Source organism: Colletotrichum siamense (genome assembly GCF_013390195.1).
Source record: "Colletotrichum siamense strain Cg363 chromosome Unknown KSG_Cg363_contig07, whole genome shotgun sequence".
NCBI lineage: Eukaryota > Fungi > Ascomycota > Sordariomycetes > Glomerellales > Glomerellaceae > Colletotrichum > Colletotrichum siamense.
Genome location: NW_023501020.1, coordinates 1,787,891 through 1,814,313, shown reverse-complemented (window position 1 = coordinate 1,814,313; position 26,423 = coordinate 1,787,891). Strand labels below are relative to the sequence as shown.

The following is a 26,423-nucleotide window of genomic DNA, read 5'->3' as shown; positions in this document are numbered from 1 at the left end:
AGTCGAGTACCTACCTCTAAGGACCCTGCTGCGTAAGTATTTCTCTGGCCCTTCTCGGTCACCCCTTGGTGTTACGCCGACGCCATCCATACTCGCTCGTCCTGCTGGATCTAACAACATCCCGTCAGTGCCTTACCTTACCTAGTACCTTAGTAGTGGTGCCGTCTGATCGTGGTAGTAGTAGTAGTAGTGGTGGTGGTGCTGCTGTTGCTTTTATGCTGCCCTGGATTCCACTTACCGACCGACACCTCCCCTCCCCTCCCCGTCCCGTCACTTACAGACAGATCCTGTATCCGTACAAGAACCTGGGGCCTGGACATTTTCCCCCCTTCCTTTTAATACTCGGTGCATCCCATCCCGCCAGATCGCTGTTCCTCCCGCTCCCGCCCGTCGCCGAAACGAAACCCGACAGACAGACCAGACCCAACCAGACCCAACCAGACCTGCTTGCTGGCTTGACCTGCCCAACTGGGTATCTTCACAAATCACCGCACCGCACCGCACCGTACCGCAACGCACCGCACCGTAGCGTAGCTCTCACACCTTGCACCTCCATACCTTACCTACATCACCACACCTTAACCTGCCCGCCTTACCTTACCTTACCTTACCTCGCATCACACACGCCTCATCACATCACCTTGCGTCGGCCTTGACCTTCAACTCGACCCTGACCTCGAACTCGACCTCGACCTTGACCGTGACCGCGACCTCGACCGGCCTCAACTTCGACCTCAAACACGGCCCCCGAATCTCAACCACCATTCAGGTTCTGCCCTTGGTTTCTGCCATTCTTTCTTTGCTTCTGCCGCACCACCATCACCTCATCATCGCAAACTTGGGCCCGTTGAACGACCTTGTCTCGAGTCCAGCTCATCACAAACTTGGCCCTACTCATAGGCTGGCTTATACACGACTTGTGCCAAGGCTTCTTGACATAGCCGTTTTCGAGAACTCGACCCCAACAATCAATCAATCACTCAGCCCAGCTCAGCCCGACCCGACCAACGGTTCTCGCCTCTTGCGACGCTGCCCATCGTTTCGCAACCTATCGCCTCGAGCCAGCCTGCACACGACGAGGGCGAAAAAGGCCGATTACCGCAGCACCGGTCCCCGTCTGTACGACCTCCTCGACTTGTGCAATCCCAAACGAACCCCCGGTCTTCTCTCACTTCACCAGCATCTCGACCAACTAGTCTCTGTGCAAAGGTATGTCAACAACTACTTGCTTTCAACCTTCGTTGTCTTGCCTCGCATCCCATCCCAGCCCAGCCCAACCCACCCGCCTCAATCGCTGTCTGTCCATCTCAAACCTCAAGACGAGCTTCCGTCTCACGGAGACAAACACACAAACGCATACATATGCAACCTGCACCAATTTCCCACTCTTCATCTCCTATGCCATGTTGGCGGCCATGATTGCGACCTCTCCCATGCAGGTACATGTACTCGCACGCTGGCCAGCCTTTAAGCACGCGGCCCTTTTCTCCCTGCCCTAGCATGCGAGTTACCACCACCTCGACCCCATGTCACCCACCCTCCCCATCATTCGAAAGCGGAACGAGACTTGCTGTGTGTGTGTTTTTTTTTTTTTTTTCTCCTCTTACTTTCTTTCTTTGGTCGCATCCTTCTCAGCCGACCTGTTGGCTGGGCCATGAGTTGTCGTGGTCCCGCGCCAGCAACCTTGTCAAAGAGGCCGCTGTGATGGCGAGAGCAGAGAAATCGTGTATACGCGCGCGTCCGTCCGCGCCTGCGCGTGTCGTCCGGCCATCAGTGCAAGTGCACTGCCAAATGCAAGAGTATGGCGTTGTCTTGCCTGTCCAATTTTGTTCTGGTCATGCCAGCGACAGACAGACAGCAACTTGCTTTCCCCTGCCATAGTTGTGGTGGAATCCTTGCCTATTCGGGAGTGTTCTATCGTGTATTGTTGTCGAGGTGTGTCTGTGTGAGTGAGAGGGAGGGCGGTGTCAGTGTAAGGTACCATGGCTCTTGGAATACAAGAAGTCGAGTTACCCAGCTTCTTCTTCGCAGCAACCAATTCCGCTACATCGTTCCCAGAGCCATCGGCCCCTTTTCTTGCTGTTCGCTGTTACATCTGTCGTGGGTTATTGCCTCTCTCTCCCCGTCACTCTCGACACCCTCACTCGAGCCCGCCCTCGTTTGGGTCGCATTCCCCATAAAAAGCCTGCCCCTCGGTGGCCATTTTTCCCTGGATGAATGACATCCAGCCTGGCTCTGTGCGTGCGTGCGTGCTGCTCCCATCCCATTGACTTAGGTTGCTGCTGCCGCTGCCTTCGCCTTGCCGCGCTACCACCGTCATCTCGTTTCGTTTCCCTCTCAGACTCACTACTGCACCTACTTTAAATTGCTTTGCTGTCTCATTCCCACTTCTTCAGCCCAATTCCCCTTTCTCCATGTTTCAGAATCGCCAGTGTCACATCATACACCAGCCCTTCTCCAAGTCCTCGCAGCTCTAGCTTCAAACGACGCTAACCCAACAACTTGCGCAGAGTCTGGTCAAGTATTTGCTGCTCAACCGCTGCTCTTAGACGCTCTTCAGGCTGTACGGTCATACAACGCTACGCCATTCGTCACCGCCATCCGTCTGTCCAAAATCCACACGCATGGTAGCCATGTCTCAACAAAGGTATGTAGCTCCTCAATGGCAGGCCGCAGCATGCGTGCTTCGTACTGAGTACCAAGACGCGGACTCTGATGCGCAATAGTGGGACTTCAGAGGTGCCAGGCGACTATGCTGAAAATGGGCGCACTTATGGCGGATATCGTAGTGGCAAATACCTACTTCCCGTGGATGACGTTCGTTTCCAATGATTCCTTTCCGTGAGGTCTTCAAGCTGACAAGATGAGCAGGAGGAACAAGACAGACTTGACATTTTCCACAACATGATCTCTATTGCAAGAAAGAAGGCACTCTACAGCATTCCCGACCCACCAGCAGGCTCTCGCATTATCGATCTCGGAGCAGGCACTGGGTTTTGGGCGATCGAGGTTGCCGAGTAAGACACCCATTGCGTGATACACCTCCCACGCTCAAACGACTGAAATAGCTGACAAGGACCATCTCAGCAAGCTTCACTGGGCCCAAAAGGCCCCCGAGAGCATCATCGGACTCGATCTTTCCTTAATTCAACCCGGCAGGTATGTGTTTTGCGGTGCTCAACGTAGCCATGGCGTGGGCTCACCTTTCGCCATTAGCATCCCCCCGACTGTCAAGTTCGTGCGTGCCGACGTCGAAGATCCGTGGCAGTATCCTGAGCAATACTTTGACTTCGTCCACATGCAAATGATGCTCGGCTCCGTGCGAGACTGGCAACAACTGTACAACAGAAGTTTCAGGCACCTGAAGCCTGGAGGCTTCATTGAGCAGGTGGAAATCGAATGGGTTTTCCGTTGTGACGACAATACTCTTTCGCCGAATTCGCCTCTCCGCCAATGGGGCGTCGTGCTGTCTCAGGCGATGAGAAGGTTCGGTGCCCCCATCGACATCTTCGACACGAAGGCCGCCCTTGAATCCATGGGTTTCACAAACTTCGGCCAGCAGGTGATCAACCTGCCAATCAACCCATGGGTGCGCCCTGATGAACATGAGGAGGAACTCGGCCGCTGGTTCAATCTCGGGCTTACCCACGGCCTCCAAGCGATGACAATGGCACCATTCACCCGGTACGCGCCAGAACCCTGGACTGCCAATCAAGTAAACCAGTTCGTGGAAGTGCTTAAGCAGGAGCTCTGCCGGCTCAGCGTCCACGCCTACTGCAGAATGTGAGTTTCCGCATGCAAACTGCCGTTGCGGTAACTGCAACGGCCAATCGTGTGTATGTATATTCAAGTACTGATTGTCTATCACAGGTACGTGTGGACGGCACAAAAGCCGATCCAATGATTTCAAGATGGAGGAAACCAGATTGCCGATGGCTCCAACCATCCCCCCTCGCAGATTGGGCCTCGCTGGTTACGTCGCGGCAGGCTCTCGTTAGCAGCTCTCTCCTGTTGTCACCCTCCCGTCAAAACCTATGTTGGCCCGCAATGGGACGAGCAAAAACTGCCACGTTTGATATCTTTCAAAGCGACGCCGCTCAATTGGACAACTATAGCGAACACTTTCCTATGCACACCAAACGCATCGATCCGAGGCCTTGGTGCCCTTCCTGGTATCTACAGGGCGTTACAGACAGGGGGCCGAAGATGGGCTCGGTCTAGGGACTTCAGTTCTCTGGGGGGCCTGCATTCATTCAATGGGGCTGGGCAAACGGACGATGCCAGGCAGTGCCTACGCGCCGAATTCTCCTCTTCGAAGATGACAGAGCCAAATTACGTCGAGTCATTTTGTTCTACACTCTCATGTCGACGACGGCTGGCATCACACCTAATTCGCATATTCAGAAAAAAGGCACCGGATGGCCTTCCGTGGCTGAACACTGGCCACTGCACGTCACCCAACCTGGACTCGGCGGATGCCCACTCGTCCGATGCAGACGGGCGTTCTCTTCTGAGGGCGCGGAAGATGGTACTGAGTCGGCCGTGATTGTCGGCCGTTCCAGCTCAACCACATGACTTGATCTGAGCTTTCGCCAAGACGTCTCCTGCAGCACAGGGCCCCGCGAGCAGTCAACATCCGCCTTATTTCCCTCTCGTCGTTACTGGCTTCCTTACTTCACCAATATACCCTGAGCCATTGCAATTATCCCAACACATGCCACAACGAGAGCCACTGAAGCCTCGCCTTGCAGAGTTGCGGATGGAAGAAGGCTGACAGTTGCATTTTCCGCCTACTTTACCTTCCCTCTTTCATTTGTACACGGCCGATTCTGGGGACTTCCTCTGTGTCTGGCAAAAGTTTTGGGAAATTCAAGCATTTTCTACCTACAGCTCAAACAATCTTCGCATCTTGAATTATCTTCACATTGGGAGGATCTTTCCTCGAGGTATTAATTGTGTATCAACATGCATGTGTGTGGTGTGGACGGGCGCATCAATGAGCTTGCTGGTGGTTTCTTGGGCAGCAAGCAAGCAGGCAGGAAAAAATGGCATGTTTTTTCTCGGCATGAAAGCGTGATCTTGGCTACTCGTTTCGGGCCGCGCCTGGCTGGTCGTCACGGCCTCCGTTTGTTTTTCCTCCTCGTTCCCCGATGGAGTCGTGTAAATAGAGCCATATGAGCAACCCAAAGTCACGGCCGCATAAAGCAAGGCCGACCCTCTGGCCTAATGGCGACCTTCGTCCATCACTGCATTTCCAGACCCGGTGACTCGAACATTATCAGAATGAATGACCCCATATCCAAGTCTCGTTAGGCTCTCGCCGGGCACGGAGGCATCTGCACGGCTGAATGGTGGGTAACATTGGAGGCATGTAGCCAGGCGCTCTTCTTCATATTGAGGCTTTGGAAAGCAAACTGGCGTTCTCGATCCGAACATCGGTGAGAAATATTGCCTAGAAACTCCCGTTTATCGTTTTCTTTTTCTTTTGTTTCTTTCTCATTGCCAACAACTCGTTCATCCATCTCCACCTCACCCTGCAGGAGCACATTACTCCCGCATGCTCAACCGCATCGCACTCGACCATCGCAAGCCCCATCGCCTGTTGGTTCTGTCCCCTTTGTGCTCTCTCTCAGAGGCCCCCATGCAACGTGGTGGTTTTGATTGCCATGGCACCCCGTTCTCCCCTGCCTGCTGTGTCGGGCAACGACCGCATGGCTTTCGCGTAGATCATCGATCAACATTTCCTAACACGATGGGCGATGAAGGCAGTACCATGCATCGCATGGAGTACGCAACAGCATCAACTACAACCACAACCACCAACACTTTTGACGACGCCATTGGTCCCTCCTGCATATGACAGAACAGGTCACAGGTGCGTTCTCATGCGCATCACGCCCCAGCCCAGACACACAGCAACTCTTTCTCTCTCTGCCCACGTAGCCAACACACGTCTCCGACAAGCTGGTTCAACCGTCCCCCTGTCTCCTCCCATGCTCGAGTCCAGCACCGCTGTTGGCTCTCTCTCTCTCTCTCTCTCTCTCCCCATCTCCCATGCTGCGACTCCGGTCAACCGTGACAGCGTTGCCGTCGGCTGGGGGCCGGTTGCAAGGCTGACCGACAATTCCTTTTTTCCCTCTTTTCTTTCTCAACCTTGCATCCGCGGAAAACGACCTCCACCTCCGAGATGCGGTCCTGGGAGGGTGAGGGGCGGTCCAACTCGCCCAGCTCATTCGCGGAGCCAAACCTTGGTTTTTTTGGGGGGGTTTTTTTTTTCTCGAATGGAACTGCTCCATCTCCACACCATACCCTCCATCACGCCCGCCTGCCCGCCGCCCGCTGCCAGCAGCATCTCGTCCCCTCCCCTCCTTCCCCCCCTTGATGTCCCGTTGTACCAGTACTTTCCGACAATTTCCTGCTAGCTGGGCCGAGTTCCAGGAACACGGAACCCGAGCTAACTGGACCGGCTGGGGTGGGAGGGGGGAGGTACAAAGAAAGAACCCGGATCGGTGTGCTCAAACCGCACTCACGTACATGCATATGCATCCATCCTAACCCCTCTCCTCTCCAAAACGGCCGCCCAACCTCGTCCCTTTCTGTCATATTATCACATCAATATATGTGATTTGTGGTGTCTTTTCCATTGCGGGCAGGGCAAGGAGCGCAGCAGCAGCAGCAGCAGCAGCAGCACCGGCTGGCACTTTGAAGACGACGCATGTGTGCATTCCGGCCGTATCTCTCTGCCATTCGTTATCTCGTATCCGTCCTCGGTCGACGGAGAACTCTTGCGGTTGTTGGACCACGATGCCGAAGGATACGGGAGGTCCCCCGATGATCTGCGCCTGCCCACCCCGCCCTTCCAGAGTCGTTGAAAACGTGCGCTTGAGCCGATATGCCTGCGCAAAGTTGGTGGGTTTCCTACTTCCCGGGTCTCCAGTGCTGCCATCACCTCCGTTGGATGAGTGTGGAGCGAAAGTGACGAATGGGTCACGGAGTATGCCCTATTCCCGTCTGTTCTGAAAGCAGCCAAAACACACAAAAGTCCTCAATCAGTCACAAGTTACGGGATAACGGACATCTTGGACGCAATGGGGCTTGGTATCAGCTGCCTAGATCTTTCTCGTCTTTCTCATGGTGTTCCTTCGGCCTGCACATTCTTCTGCTTGATGAGGCTGGCAAGGCTCAGACCTGCGCATAGCACGGGTAATGATTCACAGAAACATCATACTTGATACGGTCAAGATCCATCGCGGGCAGCCCAGCCACGATCCTGCACCAGGGGAGCAAAAAGGCCCAACTACATCACCCACCTGAAACCTAAGGAAGCCTCGAGAAGCCTGCGATGACGACCCCCAGGAGAGACACCAAATGAACTTTCAAAATCACGACCGGGGAGGTCGTGGAGACGCTAGCGCTTTCCCTGCCCTATTCGGACACGAAAATCTAGGCCCTTTCTTTCCGTCCTTTCTTGCTGACAGGTCTCATGCGAGCCCAAAAGACCAACAACCCCCGCCGCCGCCGCCGCCCCTTGTCGTCCTGGTGCTGGTCCGAACCGACAGCCTGCATTGGGATGTGGCTTACATACAGACGAGGCACATATACGGATACATACACACGCGCGCACGGCACGTACGTACGTTTGCTGTTTGCCTCGGCGGACGGGTGGTCGTCGACATCGTTGGAACGAGAAACCCGCCAGGATGGTAAGGGGTACCCACTTTGCTGGTTAGGCAGCCCGGCGGAACGGTTTGGCAACGTCGGGCGACCGGGGTGCGGACGGAGGAGAGGCATTGGTCGGCGGACGCCACCTCGGGAAGGGGGGGCAATGGAAGTCAGGGGTTGCACCTCGTGGCATGCGAATGGGGGGGGGAGGAGGAGGGTAAACCTGGTTAGGGGAAGCGAAGGAGACACGTGAAGTTGGCCGGGTGGATGAGAGGAGGAGGGTGTTGTACTTTTGCGTGTGTGTGTTGTTCCTTGGTGGCTGGCTGGTGGTGTGTTGTTGGTGCGTTGGCTGGCGGTGTTGGTCTGTACCTGGACATCGGCCCCCCTACCCCCTCCCTCCCATCTCATCTGCCTTGATACTTCCTCTTCTCCCAGCCCCCCTGTTGGTGGTCTTCTTGTCTGTTGGTTCGTTTGGGACTTTGGCAAAGATGCAAGCCCAACCCCTGGCCTGTTGACGGGCATGCTTCGAGCGCGGCCGACTCAACGTCTACCTCATTAGGTTAGGATAGATAATGAAAGGCGCCTTGCGCGCCGCAAGTCTGGGCTGGCATGGGAGAGACAACGGGATGTAGTTGATGACGCGGGGCCGGGCACCTCGGACTGGGCAGGCAGTCTTACGAAGTACTCTCCCTGTCCTCTTCTTCTTCCCCCAGCTGGCCCCGGTCGTCGAGTTTCCGTCGGCGAGTGTGCGGCACAGGCTTGTTGTTACTTTGTTGTTTCGCAGCGAAGGAGCCATGTCGTTGTAGTTGTCAAGTTGTTTGGAACGTTGGTGAGAAGTGGGCACGGGGAGGGAAGGGAAGAGGATCCTCCTGGTTGCTCATGTACCAGGGCCGCGGGCCAGGCCATCATCCATCATCCGCCCGCGAACATGGGAGCATCGATCGGCGGCCGCTGCCCAGAAGAGCGGAGGCGTCGCGGGTCCAGGGGGGCTTTCCTTTTGTGTAACGTGAGAAGTCGACTACACGTCGACAGTCATCTCGCTCACCCCTGATACTGATGCCCAGCGACATCCTGAGATCTTGCGGAAGGTCGCTTTGCGTATACGTTTACTCCCCTTATATGGACGTGTGATATCGCTCCCGTCCCGTGTTGATGGGAGGTACGCGGTTGATGGCTTTGATGAGCATACTCTGCGGAAGCTGTGGCCTGCTGTCAGAAGACGATATCAGGTCTTCTGGTGGCCGTCGGTGAGGATGTGGCCTAGGTCACACCGTCCAGATAGCGGTTGAACGGTTAATGTCAAGAGTGCCGTGCTCTCAGATACACATCTCGTCCAAAGCAGGCATCGCATTCCTCTCGGGCATCTCGGTCCCGAGCCCGGACATTGCACAGAGCATCAGAGAGTGTGAGGTTGAAGAGGAGACTCAGGCAGGTAACTGTCGCCAATATCTTCGAGTAGACATAAGATAGCCTGCCTCCCTCAAAGCTTTGGCGTTATCACATAAGACTGACACCAAGTTGTGTACGCAGTGAATAGCTTTGAATGCTCTTGTGATGTCGCAGTATGTAGCTACTGTCGCCATTGTCTTCTGCCAGTATAGACCTCCAGCAAAACTTACAAAGTCTCAGTTTGCCACTACACGTTATGGATTAAAAATGTGGTAGAGGGTCCGGGGAGCCCCGAGTCAAAATCCTCATTCTACGGATGATGGATGTCCGCGAATGGCATCTTGTTCCTACTATCAACTTCTACCTCAGTAAACCGTTATTGGTGCAACATGTTAGTGCAACTGAAAGACCTCACAAGATGGCAAAAAAAGTCATACAACACATCTCAGAAAGCCCCCAACCGGCGGCGACCAACATGCGCTCAGGTATCTAGACACAGCGTTTTTCTGGATAGGGACGAAGTGGCCTTGCAACATATCAAGTCTAGATATGAGGTAGGCGTATTCTACAACTTGAGAATCTTCCGAGTTTTCGGGACAAGCAGTGGACAGATATGGTTTCCTCCACGTGAAAAGATCGAACCTCTTCACGATACATTTGAAAACGCCCAAGGTGGTCAATCTCATGGACTGCGTGCCACGTTCCCTATCTAGCGAAAAACCAGAGTCACCAATGCAACCGGTGTTGTTCAAAGACTGAGCCCGCCGTATAACCAGTTATGAATATAAGTTGGATATGCAGGTGGTAATATGCATCTTGGTGAACTTCCATAGTCCATCCTGTGCTTGAGAGTGTGCATGCTCAAATCTGGTGATGGAGATGGCTTGTGTTACTAATTCTGGTATTGCTGCTGTAAAAGTCAACGTGGATATAGCGTCAGACCCGGCTATAACGTACGTCTATATATACTCACCGTAGCCCTCTGCTGGTTTCTCGTGGTTGGTCTAGTCATCTCGGAGACGGCTCCAATCTGTTACGTGGTTATTGAAGTAAAATGATGTAGGTCTCACGCGGATGTTTACCACCACCAGGGTTTCTTCGCAACACTTCTAGGTATGAAGAAGAGTTTTGCTAGCCGGGCAATGTCAGTTAGCTACCTGGGCAGTATCGTAGCATATCTAATACTTCTATGAGGACGATGATAGTAGAAAAGGAATAGGGGTAGTAATAATAGCAACGAAGAAAGACAACTACGACAGCGAGAACATAGGAAATAAAATCGGCTGAAGAGAATATCCGTGTGTGCGGACACTGCAAAGCAAGCCAACTAACATTGACTGGCCAACAAAACTCATTAAGAAACCATGGGAATTGTTACACTGATAGGTAACTTAAGTCTCCTTCGAGGAAGCCGCAACAGCCACGCATTAAAACCTGCAAGCTTTGAAGTTCATGCAGAAGCTTAGGGAATGCGAGACAAAGAAAGTGAGCGAGACAGGTTAAGAACGGAGCTGAAAGTTTGTAGTATCATACGATTTCCGTCTACTACATATAGAATGCGGGCTTCGTTATGCTTCTCAGACACTTCTGAGGCTTGTCGACAAATTATGTAAATGCACATGGAGCTTCGATTGTGCGAAGGGCTACGGCAGCATGGTCACCATGAGTCCGTCTCCGCGCCATATTCTGCGGACAGACGGTTTCATATTCTTCAATCACTCTACTTGTAGATATTCTATCCGTCAGATGCCCGATTCTGTTCGTCAACCAGAAGGCGTCTCCAAGAAAGGAGGCATAACGTGCTAAGGAAGGACTTCTGAAATGGCATCAGCATGCCACATGGAAGTTTCAGTCTTTACTGACAAGAATACCACGTTCTAGAGGCTTAGTTTCTTCGGATTGCCTGAGCGTTCCATCCAAACCGGTACTTAGCCCTGTGGAATATCTTGTGGACAAGCTGTTCATGAGTAAAGCAGTTTCACCCAAGTGCTCCATCCATGTGAAGGAGAGCTGGCTCAGCATATTCCTTTTGTCTGCTTCAGAAGATAAACAACGAACATAGAACGTCTTACGACATTATGAGGTACAACATGAGCAGAAGCCATGGGAATATCGTAGCAGTAGCCATAGACTACTCGGAGTGAACATGGACGTTCTCTTCGCCCGCTCATGTCGTGCCTCTGCAACCATGTCCGATTCGATATGCAAAATTCAAGGAGGCTCACTTTCAAACAGGCGTTGTTGAAGGGTTTCCTGGTATTTACCCACAGGAGGCGGGTTTCGCAGCTTGGGTGGCTGCGTTGACGTGATGTACAGATTCTACATAAGGAAAATAAAAAGGTGCCTGTTGAGGACGCTCAAAGGGACCAGATCCAAGGTCCCAACGAAGCGTAATTCCTCGTCTCGCGCTCCCAGACATGTCCGCTCCCTAGTTACCTAGGGGGCGCGGCTTTCTGGGTTACATGAACCTCCTACACGGGTCATTGAGCATTCATGCGTATTTGGTTCCATAACACCCCCTAACCCCGGTGTCTATATCCCGATACCACCAATTTCCGCTCCTTCTTTAGATGCTGGTGAATTAATTAGAAACACATCTCCTCCATCCCTTTCTTTTACACAGGTTCGTTTTCGAGAATGGGCGAGTTCCGACGGTTGCTTCGTCTAGTGGTGGGCAGCGTGGGTCTCGCCGTGGTAGCCGACGATCTTGAAGCGGCCAATCATCTCGCCGACGGTGAAGAAACCGAGGCACTCGGCGGCGACGACGGCACCGGTGGCGACGGTAGCGGTGTTGATGCGCGAGGCCAGGTTGGCGGGCTTAGCAGCGGCAGCGGCCGAGGCGGCGGAGCTGGCGGTCGCGGAGGCGGAGCTGAGGAGGCCGCTGGGGTTCTTGAGGGAGTTCACGGCAGTCTGGAAGTAGGTCTGGAAGGTGGAGACGGGGCTGCGGACGACAGTCAGATGCTGGAAAGCCTAGATGTCGCGTATTCACGAGAGCTTACGGAGGAGCCATCTTCTGGCCGTGGAAGACAATCTTGGAGAGCTCGAGACCGACGCGGGAGTAGTAGACGACCCAGGGGACCTGCTCTATAAGCGCAATTGGGTCAGCACTTGATCCTGTCACAACACTCGGAATACGCATGGCGACGCTTCCTCAGGGCGTACTCCTGTTCATATCCCAGATGTCACGTACTCTCGATGAAGCCGATAACCTTGCCGGTACGGCCGCCGACCTTGCCGAGGGCATTAACGGCACCAGAGATGGCGGGACCAGCAGCGCTGGCGGCGCGGCTCAGGCCCTGAGCAGCCTTGGCGGAGTACTCGCTGGCCTTCGCGGCAGCATCCTTGGTGGCATCGGTGGCCTTCTTGGAGGCGGTTGACTCGAAGCGGACGGCAGCGCGGGAAGGGAGAGTGCGGGCGGTGGTCCGCATCAACGGACGAGCGAGGGCGGAAGACATTTTGGCCGAGGGAAGGGATCGAAAATCTGGAGGAACAAAACCGGTGGATCTGAAGTCGGTCGGAGATGGATCGAATTGAACGGCTCCGGGGGTGAGGGGGGAGCTTCGTTGGCGGCCAATTGATGGAGGAGGGGAGTTGGTGGTGATGGGTATTTTTGCGTGAGGAAAAAAAGAGCTCTTTCCCTCACAAACTGTCAGTCTCTGCCTCCGACCTCTCGGAAGATTTCGCTTGTGCTGTTGTTGCGAGCCGGACAGGTGGCCCGTGCGTTCTACGACTCGCTGAGGTGCTGTTGCTGTTGCTGTTGCTGTTGCTGCTGTCGCCGCTGTGTTGTTGGTGCTGTGCTGCTGCCCAAGTTGTGGCAGTCCAATTGCACCAACCCTGAAAAGACCAAAAAAAAAAAAAAAAAAACAGTTCAATTACCACACTGAGCTCCCAGTGCGCCACTCCTTCCATGTACCTTGCCTCTTCCGCAAGGGCAGGAACAGGCGCGCCGGCCGGTACAACGGGCTATGCCGCTTTGAGGGCACATAGCCAATGAGATTGCAAAACTAGCCCGGATGTGGGGGTTCTCCTTGGGCGGAAGTTGCGCACCAAAGGGAGTTACCCTTGAAGGACACGCAGGGCAATGGGTAAGAACGGGGTTCTATCATGATGCGCTTGCCAAAAGTTGATTTCCTCGTGATTTTATTCCACAGCTCACTCTTGGTGGCTTCACATCATTTTGGTCTTCCAACTTTCACGAACGTCTTCCACGCCAATTCTATGCAAGCACCACCATAATTACAGGCAAAACATTCACACAACGGCAGATTACGAATCATTGGAAAATTGTCTCTATAAATATATCAAATGACCATCCATGACACCAGATCGCCAACACCGCCGTATTATGCCCAAAACACCAACCATTCCCTACCCGCAGTTTAGTCCTCCAAGCTCTGGATCATGACCTTGATGGCGCCCGTCTTCGGGTCCCTGGCCGTCTCGAACGCATCGAGCGCGTTCTCCAGCTTGAACTTGTGCGTGACCAGCTTGCTGAGGTCAATAACGCCGCTCTCCACCAGACGAATCGCCCTGGGCCAGGTGTTGCAGTAGCGGTACTGCAGCTGGATGTCCACCTCGCGCACACTGGCACGCATGAAGGGAAAGCTGATCTCGTTGCGTCCAACACCAATGATGAAGACCTTGCCGCCGAACTTGCACGCCCACACGGCCGAAGCGATACTGCTCTCAACGCCGGTGCACTCCATGGCCACAGCGGGCTCAATGCCGCCGAAGGACTCGACAATGCGCTTCGCCTCCTCCTCGGCAGTGCCGCGCCCAACCTTGTGGGTAATGGCCGTCGGCACCAGCTCCTTGGCAAAAGCCAGACGGCCGTCGTCGATGTCGGTGACAACCAGCGGGCAGGCACCGGCAGCCTTGGCGCAGAGAAGGGTGATGAGACCGATGGGTCCCGCACCGCAGACGAGCACCGGGTCACCGAGACGCACACCGGCACGTTGCATACCAGCCAGCGCCACACTCAGCGGCTCCAACATCGCACCGTTCTCGTATGTCATGTTACCAATCTTGTGGCACCACACGGCCGGGTGGTTGACATATCGCCGCAAAAGGCCCGGGACCGGCGGGGTGGACAGGAACTGCACCTTCTCGCAACCGTTGTAGCGACCAGTGAGGCACGGCTCGCATTCGTTGCAGATGACGTTCGGCTCGACGGCAACTCGGTCGCCAGGCTTGAGGTGGGTGACGCTGGGGTGGACGGCAATGATTTCACCGGCGGACTCGTGGCCGAGGATGTGGTCGCCATCGACGATCATGGGTCCGATGCATCCGTGCTTCCAGAAATGAACGTCGGACCTATGCGTCTGGTCAGCCTTGTTCAAAGTCTCTCCGGTTTTCGAGCTGGTGACTTACCCGCAAATGCCGGTGCTTCGGATAGCAATGGTGACTTCGCCATTCTGCAGTCCCTCTCCGGCCTGGACAGCCTCCAACTTGGGCTCGGCCTCGGTGATCCAGAGATCGTGTGCGGGGTTGGTGAAGACACCGATGTTAGCCTTGGACGGCTTGACGGCGCCAACGGACGCGGGAGGATCAACAGCCGAGGGAGACATTGTGGAAGCTGTGCGTGTGTGTTTGTGTGTGTGGTCTGGTAGGGCTCCAAATGGTTCAGCGGCGACGAGACCAGACGGCTGGCAGCAACGAGAGCAGTGTGTAAAGGCAAGGGAGGGACAGGACAGGACAGAATGGACGAAGCGAAGCAAAGGGTCAATCGAGCCGGACGGGGTCTGGTCTACAGGCTCTGGGCTCGGCTGGATATATAACTTGTTGACAAGTGTATGGTCTACTGACGACGAGCTTCTCCCGCGCCCCTCGATGTTTTAACAGCCCCTCCTTTCTCGAGGGGTCGAGGCGAATAGTCAACCCCAGTTCCCCACGTCGCAACGTCACGCAGGGTCGAAGCTTGTTGGCGGGGGGTGGGGCGCCGCCGCTGTGTGGGAATTGTTCGGTCGCTGTAAGACCGATTTTTTCTCTTTGCGACTTCCCGCTCCAATCACGACGCCGATCCTCACCCGACGACGACCATCCCCCCGCGACACCTTTGACGATAGTCGCCCAGCGTTGCCCAGTCCGATTGTTTCCTTTGCTCTGCCGCAAGTCTCTAGAAGCGCCAACCCTTTCGCTTTGCAGGTCCAGGCGCGCCGGGAGGGGCATTGGCCGCATTGAACTGCTCACTCGTCCCGCGGAGATTTTTCTGAGTGCGTTCACGTGGTGGGAGAGCCGGGGACGTCGTTGGGCCTTCTGCTTTTTCCCCTGCCTTTATCCCGTAACATCGTCGCTTCTTGTTGAGGGAGGGGGAAGCGCATCTCGCTCCACGAATCGCGACGGTGCCCGACGCGAGATCCCTTGGTCTCCCCGACACTTACTGGCCCCTCCTACCACCAGATCCGCCATGCCTAGTGTGAACCAAACAAACCGAACTCGTGGGCGTCGGCCCCGACTTGTTTTCCGTTCGTCCTCAACACTGGAGTCTGGGTGCATCGAATGCGACAGCGTACCTACCTCGGTCGGTCACCTACCTGTTTGATATCGCTTGCATGGATGCGCCTGTGGTCGTCTCAACCGCCAGCACACGCAGCTGGAGTTTAAGTGCTTTGGCTTTTGGTTTGATGTTTTTTAACCCCCAAATTTTGCTGCAGCATGCGTTCGAATTATGATACCCCGTCTGTTACATTGACACGCCGGGATCGGGCGATAGCCGCTCCGGTCTCTACGGCCTGCCAGATAGGGCGCTCAAAGTCACAGAGAGAAAAGATTGACAGCGGCCTTGACGTTTAGACTTACACCCGATAACACCGCTGCACGGTTGGTTATCTACCGACTCTCAGGCGTCGCATGAATGATAGTCGTCGTCTTTCTTCCTTCACCTGACGTGAGGCCCACGATTGACCCAACTTCCTCTCACCTTGACCGCATCGTGTTACCCGCAATCGGGGAAAGACCTAGACTATACCCGCCCGCAGCGCAGCGCATTCGGGGCTAGAATATCCGAGGAGAAAACTCGGACCTTTGGTACCCTCTCGCCGTGTTCGTCATGCGCCGCCCAGACTTGGTCTTTGGCCCGCCGGGCGACGAATGGCGCTACGAGACATCGTCGCGAACCTATGATCTCACCCGGGGCCGGTCTCCGGCTTGGACGGTCGGCACCTCCCAGGGCCCCACGGAGACCTTCATATCCGTGAACCCCCACAGCACGGCGCTCGTGATTGTCGACATGCAGAATTACTTTCTGCACCCAGACTGTCGCGACCATCCCGCCGGGCTGGCCGCGGTCGACAAGACCGAGAAGGTCATTGAGAAATGCCGCGAATTAGGCGTCCAGGTACGGCGGCCGCGCTTTTTTTTTCTTTTCTCCATTTTCCCCGCCAGTCGGACTCGACGCCGGGGTTTCTTTGTGCCCGGCAGAGAGTGGGAGAGCTGCTGCTGCACCCGCACTGCATCGGAGAGGTAAGGTAGGGTAAGGTAAGCTGGGCGGTAGCGGCTTACGCAGCAGGGTGTAACGTTGGCTTGGTCTTTTGTTATTTGCAAGCAAGTCATTCATTGATTTGAACCGTCAGGTAATCTGGCTGAATTGGGGCTTAACCGACGATGATCTCGCCGTGATGCCTGCCAGCGTCCAGCGGGGCTTCTCCCGCACACTCATCCACGGCGCCTCCGCCGACGACAAGGTCGCACGTCTCGGTCTCGGCGGAGATCTAGGCGACGGCAAGGGGCGGTGTCTCGTCAAGGGCAGCTGGAACGCCGACATCTACGAGCCGCTGAAGCGGTTCGCCCGTCCCGGGGACGTGCACTGCGACAAGAACAGGATGTCCGGCATGTGGAGCCCGGAGCAGCCGCTCCGGAAGTATCTGGACGGCGACGGGGCCGGGGTGCGGACACTGTTGTTCGCCGGGGTCAATACGGACCAGTGCGTGCTCGGGACCCTTACTGATGCGTACAACGGCGGCTGGGACTGCGTGATGGTCGAGGACTGCTGCGGGACGAAGACGCCTGGGGCGCCGGAGGTGTGTCTTTACAACGTCGCTGTAAGTCAACGCTCCCCTCCGTTTGGATTTGAGTCAGTGGTTGCGACTACAAGATGTTATCGTAGGACTATGAGTCGCTTATTAAGACTTTTTGTCAGGGCTCGTATGGGTTTGTCATCAACTGCGATACCTTTCTTGCGGGCACGAGTTCGTGATGAGAGGATTCTGCGAGACGGTAGCCACATGACGCGCTGCCAGCCCTCCCTCCCGCCGCCTCGCGATGCTGTAACCTTTGCCCGACGGGAACGTGAATGAGCGAGCGAATGACTGAGTAAGTGGGTAGATCAGACCAAGCAGGGAGGAAACATGGGACGGCTTATCTTTTACGAACGGCGGTGCATGGCTGCGGCACGAGATGACGACCAACGGATGACCTGACCACCACATTGATCTTAGCTACACCCGCAAATTTAGCCTGCGGCAAGTCAGACTGAGAAAAGAATAGTCTCACGTTTTTCCTATCGGGTTGACTAACATTGACTTTGAAAGAATTCGAGGTCTGATGAAAGTGAAAGAACAAAAGCAAACATATTCACCACGTCAACCACCGAGCAAGGACAACAGGGCTGCGATGATTTAATATGAAATTCGACAACCAAATAATGTTTACCGAGTACCATGGTTCGGTGCCAAGCTTGAATTCATCAGCTCCAACGCGAACGCGTCTGGGGTTGTTGGGTGTTTGTCTGCCTTGCCCCGCCACACATATTCGTGGAGTCAACTTCCAACCAACACAACGGTACATACCGATTCCTCAACGCTGCGGGACCTCTCCACGTCTACCCTTCGTGCCTCTTCATATACAGGCTGTTGATTATTCCTAAACCACGTGCGTTTTCAAATGCTCATAACCCCACACCGTACACTCACTTCGACGTTCCAATTGGCACGCGTACCATCATGACCGACCACGAGACCAGCCTGAGCAGCGGCGCAACTGATGATGGCGACAATAAAGAGCTCGCTGGTAGGTGGTTTCTTCACTCCCTGTCAAGCGAAGTACTGATTTCTTTGTTTGCCAGTCAAGAATCAGGCGAACAGCAAGCTATGGATTAAGAGCAACGGCAAGGTCGACTGGCACGCGGTGTATACCATGTTCTCCGCGCTTTTTGCTCAAGGCTGCTTCACTTACTTCTTTTACCGCGTCTATCTCGCCTATGAGCGCAACGGCACGCTGTCCTGGTTGATTATCGCGGTCACTGTATTCGGAGTCCTGTTCACTGCCCTGACGATATTGTATGTTGGAGTACACCTGATAGCGTGGTATCTCGGCTGTCTGTGGTGACCAGAAGTCCTGAGGGCTGTTACCATGTTCAGAAGGATCGCGCGGGGCTTCTTTGACGACAGGCATGTATTTGGGTCGAGACTCTGGAGTGTGATGAAGAAAAGGCTCAATGAGAAACGTTCAACTGCCTCGTTACTTAGCCGCGCTGAGCGCAGTAAAGCGCACTGGAACCAGAAGCCAATTTGGATTGCATTGCCGCTCAAGGGAAATCTTAGAGGCAAAAATTGGAAAACAGTGGACTGACTTTATTATTTGTTGAATGAGAGCATATGTGTCCTTCTATGCTACTTTCTTATGAGCACCCAGCCGCGTGCTCGGCTATAGGCTAGCTCATCATACTTCTTTGAACTCGCTACTTCGTGAAGGTGACTTTACTACTACCACATCATATCATCGTGGACAATAGCGCTCATTTTAGGCATAGACAATATTCTGGGGCAACGGCTTATCTTTTACGAACGGCGGCGCATGGCCGCATGTGGCTGCAATACGAGACGGCGACCAACGGATGACCACGTGGGGTGGATGAATTGTCTCCGAGAGAGACAGAGACAGAAGCCTCCCCGTCAGCACCACGAGGGCGTCCTTAGGCGTCAGGTATTGATCACCTTGTTCCGAGTTCTTGTGTAAGTGTTATTGCAAAAGGTTTGGGAAACCTGGAAAGGCAACAACGTCTTGGTTTGCGTTGTCTCTCGCGATGTTTTTTGTGGTCGACCTGGCAAACAGTTCACTCTTCGAAAGACGCAACTGAAGATGGAATTATGTGTATTCGTGAGCTTCAATTCGTCGTCCAGAGCTACCTGACCGTTGGAAACCCCTCATCAGTCGTTTCTCCCCCCTCAACGGCGCCGCCGTGGCGGCTTATGCACGACAAACCACACCTGCCAACGGGGTGGGCGCTGCTGACGATGACAGCAGCGGAACTCCGACCCAGGCATCCCATTCGACCAAGAAACTCCCCATTGAGATCTGGAGATGCCGAGTTGTGCATCGGGGCTGACCTCTTTCCCATCCCACCCAGACACACCAAATTCTCACACAAAGCAATAAAAAAAAGAGTGAGGTTCTCAAGTTGTGTAACGCCCTGTTGCGCCCCCCAAACACCGTTTGAATATCCGTATCTCCCTATTGATGAACGCCAACGTATGCATTTGTACGCGCGAGTGATTCTTTGATGAATATGTGCTCGCTTGTTTTGGTGTGACCGGACGTCTCCGTCATGACGAACGCCGGCGAGTGCTCTCGACTTTATTTGTTTTCCGCAGGGTGAGAGGTCAACGTTTCATCCGCTAATGATGTTGACGTCGCCCTTGCAGATGCCGTATGTGCAGCATATCTCGGGGCTGGCCTGTCCGCTGAGGATGAGGTCACGCTTAAGCTGGTGAACGATGTTAGAGATGCATACGTAGATAACATGTGAGCAGTTGGGATACGAACATCTGTGCAAGGCAGAGGTCTGGCTTGGATGACGGCGCCGAGGGAGAAGACGGCAACGGCCACGGAGACGATGGTGTTGAACTGCATGGTCGCTGATGTGTGAGTGTATGTGTGTGCGCGCGTGTGGCGGACGGCAAGGCAGGTAAAGGAAATGTTTGGCTGATTGGTGATCGAAGACGGCTGCGATAAGCGAAGGAGCTCTCAGAGTTGAAGCAGAGCGAGAGGCGTGCGGAATGTTGGCGTTGAGCGAGAGACAGGATTATTATATGATTAGGCCGAAAGCGAGTGAAAGAGGACGGGACGAAACGGTCTTTTTCTGCCTTTCTTTTCTGCAGTGAAGCCCTCTGGTACGGCCCAGGTCGTTGCTGGAATGTTGCTGATGTCGGATGGGTAGTATCTCGGACGAAGGCCAGGCGGGAAGGGCTGGCCTTTATCAATACGGGGCCAAACAAACAACATGTACATATTTTGCGAGTAAGCACATATTCGTACACACCCACCACGCACACAGGCACACGCACACATGCATACGATACATACACATGGGGCGAGCAGGCTGTTGAGGAAAGCCCGACGGGAAGCCATGGGTGACGGCGTTAGCCCGCGCCACCTCTCGCAGCTTAATTGCTCCTTGGGTACGGGGCTACAACTTTTGGCCAACGCCCATCTCCCGCTCTGGCAGCGCGATCGATCAGCTTGGGTTTAGACCGACGGAACGTCCAGAGTCGAGGGGTTCCGGAAGGAAACAATAGACTAGAGCAAGGGGTGAGGGGCGTTCTCATCGCGCCATATGCTGCTGGGTACAGTAATTACTGGGGGAGGCTTCCCTCTGGCTCCCCTCGAATCTCAAATCTCGTCAATTCTAACGTGCGTTACTGAGACACCGCAGCGGGGTGGTTGATGTTCCCTGCTGTTGCGGAGTCATCATCAATGACAGCTGCCTCCGACGGGTTCGCACCTGCGGAAGCAGACATGTGCGCCCGTTATACGGGCGCGGGATAGAGAGCTTGCCCGGGGGGTTGTGTGCATGTGTGTGATTGTGTTCTTGCCAAGGCGCCGATGATCTGCCATCGTGGGACTATGGGTGCGTAGGGTGAGTACGGAGACGGGTGACGATTCAGTCATATGAAAACATTGATTCGCCCGCACCGAGACCCCGAGAAAAGGGAACCAGACGCTAATGCCAGTCCGTCTTCAACAGGTTCTTGGGAATGGCTAGCAAATCGGCAGGGACCGAGAATGCTGGAGACATATTGTAACCGTGTGGTGCCTGGTGGTGCCCGCGCCGTGTGTATGTGTGTGTGCGCTATCAGGTACGAGGAGAGACTAGGGTGGTCTTCGGCTTAGCGCAGATTTGGTGGAGGGGAGCTGAGGCCACGCAAAAACCGTGACGAGGAAATGAGGCGCGGCAGGGCCGACCGAGGCGTTGAAAAAAGTAAAATAAGAATAGAAACTGTGGCTGAAGGTGGGCAAAAGATGATGTACGGCTCAATGGTGGTGGACGATTGGGTGAGAGACTGTGCAGATCGAGAGCCGCGGCCAGGGAGCCCGAATCTCAGCCCTACTGCAGAATGGACAGTGAAAAGCTTCCAGATAGTATGCCATTTCTTTTGTTTCTTTTGCATGGATTAAGGTAGTCGCTTCTGCGTGTACTAAATATCAGACGACCGCAAAACGAAACATGAGTTGTGGCTACGCCCGAAGTACGCCTTTTTAAGATTGCGCGCTTTTGGGACATCGTGGGCTCGTGGGTTTTGCCTGTCCGGAAACTCAAAAACCTCTCACGTTCGTGATCGTCAAGTGTTATTCTGCGATCATCAAAACAACGTATCCGTACGGCATCACCGCGAAGGAGGTTTGCGCTTCTTCAGCCGTCAGGCGGGGTGCCTTGCTAACATGGTTCGAGTCCATGCATCAGGCCGACCGCAAACGGCGTCGTCCAACGTGTTGGGGGAGAGCACAGCAACGTTGCCCTGAGCGGCCGACCCAATGGCAGCGACGCCGGTGCAAGGAGAGGTAGTGCGAACTAACATGGGCAGCTCGAGTGGTTGTCTTTCAATTTGCTTTTTTGGCTGCCATGAGTTTTTGAAGGGAGCTTTCGTGTTATCAGACGGTAGATTGTGTCCTACTTCCCTGCGTTGACGTAGTTTCAGGATGAAGATGGAGCTGTGCAACGACGACTGCACGGAAGGACGGCAGGTCTAGACTGGACTTGGCTTCCGACAGGATCTATCTGCTCGAGATCTGGCCCGGCTGCTGTCGTGTTGGAGACATGGACGCTGCCGATTTCCCCGCCGTAACATTGCCAACGATCATGCCGTGCACCGTTTGTGCGAGGTACTGTTCGTGCAATTGACTTCGTTGAGCTGTTCCGTGCTTGCGAGACATGGCGCAGAATGCGGTCAGTTTTCAGCTTGGTGCTCGCAACCGGCCTTGGAGTGGGGGCGATTGGGCGTGTAGTCTTGGTTCTTGGAAGTCGGTCCAGTGAGGTCTTTCTTGCCGTCAAGTCTTGGAAGACTGCGTCTGTCGCAACGTCCAGGGAGCGTGGTAAGTAGGGAATAAGAAACAGCAAGACAAAACCAGCAGGTGGTTGAGTTGTCGATCACTGCGAGTGTTTATCATCACGCGCCCGCCAGGTTTCTGCCATGTGAGGAGTATTGGAAGACATTGATAGAAGATGGCTGACCCGTTCCCCTCGCTGGCTTCATTTGGGTCTTCATTGCTTGTGGTGGAGGTCCCAAAGCCTCGCGGTTGACGACAATGGCAAACCAGCTTCACCGAGGAATGCCAAGCAATTTCGCGTCCGATGATCGAAGCCAGGCTTGGAACTTTGCGGGGCTATCGAGATTCGCGGCATCCTCGTATTTGAATGGGAACAATGGCGGGTTGGAGGAATTCCTCGCGACAGTATGACGTGCGTTTGCGTTTGGCCGCCACGGCAAGCTGGCATATGATGGTGGATGGCCTTCTTTGACGCGAGAGGAAGCAAGATGCGTCTTGTCCAACCTCACATGAGGCGAGGGGAGCCCTGCCTTACATAATACAAGGCCGCGGAACGATGTGCGGAAGGAACCGCCGTGTCGCACCGCCACACCGAGACAAGTGTGGCTGCAATTCCGTAGATGAATGGAGTATGTTGAAGTAAAAGTTCAAGAGGCCCGTTGCCCAGGAAAGCTAAGCTTTACTACCCGCGGTCGCAAGGTCAGGGTTCGCGCCCACAAAGAGCTCCTCGACATACTCCGAATCTTGCGGCGGCTTCCTATCACCAATAGTTCGGATTGCGCGCTGATTTGAAGTCACGACTAATGGATCAGGACTCCCATTCGCATCTAGCTCCAAAGTTCGGACAATTCGTCTTCTTGGCACCCCAGCCCTTCGTTGATTGCTTCCCGCTGCAGGATGGAAGCAAAATTGCCCCGTCGTCACCAATCTCCTGCTTCCATGCATTCGGCATCGGCATTGCGGCAGCGCCAGCAAGATTTGGTCATTGCGGGAACCCTGGCTGCTCACACGACCAATTGCAACACTCGCAATACCCTATCTAATCGCGACGATCCAACGGGGGGTTCTGAAGCCTGAAGATAAGGAAGTCCTTCAGTAGGAAACCCTCGACTCTTTGCCCTTACGTACACTCTCTTGTTCTTCTCTGACGACCTCCCACGTCGTTTGCAACTTCGCGGACATGGCCGTGGTGCGCTTGGACGATGCGTGGGCAATCCCGCCTTATCTTCTGCATCTGTCTCTTGGCTCCGACGGGGAGAACCTGGGGTAAGGTAGTGTGTGTGTGCGGATAGCAGCGATGCGCGCGAATGCCACACAACCAGCTCCCTCACCATCGCATCGCCAAGTTTCGAGCCACCTCAACTCGCCTTACTCTCTTTGCCCTATTCTCGTGATGCCACTGTCGAGGCTGGTGCGCATACAGAGTGCAATGTACCGAGTACTTGACTGACGAGACGATCTGCTCAGTTCCGCAACTCTCGCCTGACGACCTCCATTTTCACCGAATTTTTTCTCCTTCGAAATTCGCCATTGGACGAAAGGCAACCCGGGAATCCCGAATTCGCCTCTCTGCGTCTTCTAGCTCTGCCTTCAGACTCCAGCGCGGCCCCCCTTTACCGGACCTATCCCAAACGGCTCCCAGCTGCCGGCTGACTTCCGAGCCACACCAAGTACCCGCTACTCATACTCCAGGGACGCGCTGGTGGGGATATGTCGATTGATTCTTCAATGCCGTGGTTCCTTATCTTTTGCTCCCCCCACCAGTTTCGCGTCAGAAAGGCTAGGACGTGGTGTGTGCTTTGCTGCACCTCTGCGCAAAAATGGTCGTTGCCGTCTTTCGAGGCCCCGAAATCTGGGTACGAAAGATCCCGTAGAATTCGCGCGCGTCGCCATCGCCCTGATAAGGGCTCCTCCACTTTCCGTCGTGTGAATTGGGAATATTACTGCCCCCGGGTCCGCCACCATGTTGCTGCTGTTGCTCATCGTCCAATCTTCCGTCGCGGACCTTTCCCTCCCCCTCACTGGTGATCGGTAGCTTCAAAGCGCCTTGAATTGAGTTTGCCCGTCGTCGACAAGACATCACCGTCCTCCATCATCCCGCCTTACTTCGTTGTGCCGAGCCAAGCCAAGCTATGAACTTCCGGTGACCGCTTACACAAACTCCAAAGAAACCAACGAGAGAGACCGGATACAGATTATGGCGATATTCGAGACCAAAAGCGACGTCGAGTCGAACGGGGAGAAGAAGGATGTGGCCCGCGGTTACGTGGGGGCTGACGGCGTCCACCAAGAGGACTTCGAGGCGGGCACCAGCACGTATGCGAAACTCCAGAGGTTGGCGGGCAAGTTTGGCGTGGAACAGAGAGGTATCGAAAGAGTCCCGGAAGATGAGCGTACCGACGACGCCATCATGAACGTTGGAACGATGGTGAGTTTCGCTGGTGAATGTGTGCGCAAATACCAAGAGATGTGGTGGTTCTGACGAGAGTCTTCACAGTGGTGCTCCGCCAACATGGTCGTCTCGTCCTTTGCCATCGGCGTTCTTGCCATTCCGGTTTTCAGTCTCGGCTTCGCTGACACGGCTCTGACCATCGTCTTCATCAACTTCCTCGGCGTCCTTCCCGTGTGCTTCTTCTCTACCTTTGGTCCCAAGTTCGGTCTTCGACAGATGGTTCTCTCCCGGTATTGGTACGGCTACTATGTCGTGAAGCTTGGTATGTCGACTCTACCTACCTCTCTTCTCAAGGGTGGGCGCCACTAACACATGCCCAAAGTTGCCGTCTTCAATATCCTCGCATGTCTGGGCTGGTCCGCCGTCAACTCCATCGTCGGCGCCCAGCTCTTCAACGCCGTGAACCACGACATGCCAGGATGGGCCGGCATCATCATCATTGCGCTGTCGACCCTCGTCATCTGCACGTTCGGCTACCGCATCGTCCATACCTACGAGCGCTTCTCCTGGATCCCCTGCTTCATCATCTTCCTCATCGTCCTCGGCGTCTTCGCCCACTCGGGCAACTTCAACAACATGCTGCCCCTGAACACAGGGCCCTCCGAAGCCGGCTCCGTCCTATCCTTCGCCGCCAGCGTCTTCGGCTTCGCCACCGGCTGGACCTCATACGCCGCCGACTACACCTGCTACTACCCGCCGTCCACCTCCCGCATGCGCGTCTTCCTCGTCACCTTCTCCGGCCTCTTCCTCACCCTCTGCTTCACCGAGCTACTCGGCGCCGCCGTCATGACCGCCAGCGTCAACGACCCCACCTTCAGCGCCGCCTACGCCGACTCAGGCATTGGCGGCCTGCTCGCCGCCGTCCTCGTCCCTAAGCTCGGCGGCTTCGGCCAGTTCTGCCTCGTCATTCTCGCCCTCTCCATCATCGCCAACAACTGCCCCAACATCTACTCCGTCTCCCTCTCCCTGCAGGTCCTCTCCCGCCACACCGCCCGCGTGCCCCGCTGGATCTGGGTCTTCGCCGGCACCGGCGTCTACATCGCCATCAGCATCCCCGGCTACGACCGCTTCGAGGCCTGGCTCGAGAACTTCATGCTCATCATCGCCTACTGGCTCGCCATCTACGAGGGCATCAGCATCACCGACCACGTCGTCTTCCGCCGCGGCCTCGGCGGCTACGACATCGAGGACTACGACGACCCCTCGCGTCTGCCGCCCGGTATTGCCGCCTTCGTGGCCTTCCTCATGGGTGTCATGGGCGCCGTGCTCGGCATGTCGCAGACGTGGTTCACCGGCCCGATCGGCAAGCTTGCTGGCGGCGCGTTTGGCGGCGACATTGGTTTCGAGCTTGCCTTCTCTTTTGCGGCGGTTTCATACGCCGGGTTGAGAGTCGTCGAGAAGAAATTCTTCAAGAGGTAGTTGTTGTCGTATCAGGCGGCAAGTATTGGGTGTTTTGTATGATATAGATGCGTTGTACATATTGAAGGTCTGAGGCGTCTACGGTGTTGGGCGTCGAAACAGGGAAAGAAAGCTCTGGGTCATTTTGGGTTCCGACTTTCAGTACATAAGCTGGGCACGTCGTTCATTATTTGTCTAGCACTTGCATGGCGGACCGAATCTAGTTCTGAATAATTTAGCTTAGATAAAAGTATACCAG

General features: G+C 54.9%; 6 protein-coding genes across 6 annotated transcripts; 4 read left to right on the top strand and 2 right to left on the bottom strand.

The window, feature by feature from the left end:
- Nucleotides 1–2,633: 2,633 nt before the first annotated feature.
- LAE1-4 (Secondary metabolism regulator LAE1) lies at nt 2,634–3,904 on the top strand (the record flags this gene model as incomplete). The annotated part of the gene is made up of 6 exons (XM_036642653.1): nt 2,634–2,647; nt 2,727–2,817; nt 2,872–3,017; nt 3,088–3,159; nt 3,217–3,783; nt 3,871–3,904. The coding sequence occupies 6 exons, from the start codon at nt 2,634–2,636 to the stop codon at nt 3,902–3,904; spliced, it is 924 nt and encodes a 307-aa protein (XP_036492270.1).
- A 7,811-nt stretch (nt 3,905–11,715) lies between these two features.
- CGCS363_v010803 (ATP synthase subunit g) lies at nt 11,716–12,506 on the bottom strand (the record flags this gene model as incomplete). The annotated part of the gene is made up of 3 exons (XM_036642652.1): nt 11,716–11,992; nt 12,051–12,135; nt 12,242–12,506. 3 exons carry the CDS (start codon nt 12,504–12,506, stop codon nt 11,716–11,718), a joined length of 627 nt encoding a protein of 208 aa, XP_036492271.1.
- Nucleotides 12,507–13,430: 924 nt separating this feature from the next.
- On the bottom strand, nt 13,431–14,618 carry ard-1-0 (L-arabinitol 4-dehydrogenase; the record flags this gene model as incomplete). Its single annotated transcript, XM_036642651.1, has 2 exons — nt 13,431–14,364; nt 14,422–14,618. The coding sequence occupies 2 exons, from the start codon at nt 14,616–14,618 to the stop codon at nt 13,431–13,433; spliced, it is 1,131 nt and encodes a 376-aa protein (XP_036492272.1).
- Nucleotides 14,619–16,099: 1,481 nt separating this feature from the next.
- Nucleotides 16,100–17,602, top strand: rutB-0 (Peroxyureidoacrylate/ureidoacrylate amidohydrolase RutB; the record flags this gene model as incomplete). The annotated part of the gene is made up of 3 exons (XM_036642650.1): nt 16,100–16,387; nt 16,623–17,090; nt 17,600–17,602. The coding sequence occupies 3 exons, from the start codon at nt 16,100–16,102 to the stop codon at nt 17,600–17,602; spliced, it is 759 nt and encodes a 252-aa protein (XP_036492342.1).
- Nucleotides 17,603–17,990: 388 nt separating this feature from the next.
- On the top strand, nt 17,991–18,375 carry CGCS363_v010800 (uncharacterized protein; the record flags this gene model as incomplete). The annotated part of the gene is made up of 2 exons (XM_036642649.1): nt 17,991–18,057; nt 18,113–18,375. 2 exons carry the CDS (start codon nt 17,991–17,993, stop codon nt 18,373–18,375), a joined length of 330 nt encoding a protein of 109 aa, XP_036492274.1.
- A 6,136-nt stretch (nt 18,376–24,511) lies between these two features.
- On the top strand, nt 24,512–26,185 carry fcyB-0 (Purine-cytosine permease fcyB; the record flags this gene model as incomplete). Its single annotated transcript, XM_036642648.1, has 3 exons — nt 24,512–24,742; nt 24,812–25,028; nt 25,089–26,185. The coding sequence occupies 3 exons, from the start codon at nt 24,512–24,514 to the stop codon at nt 26,183–26,185; spliced, it is 1,545 nt and encodes a 514-aa protein (XP_036492200.1).
- Nucleotides 26,186–26,423: the final 238 nt, after the last annotated feature.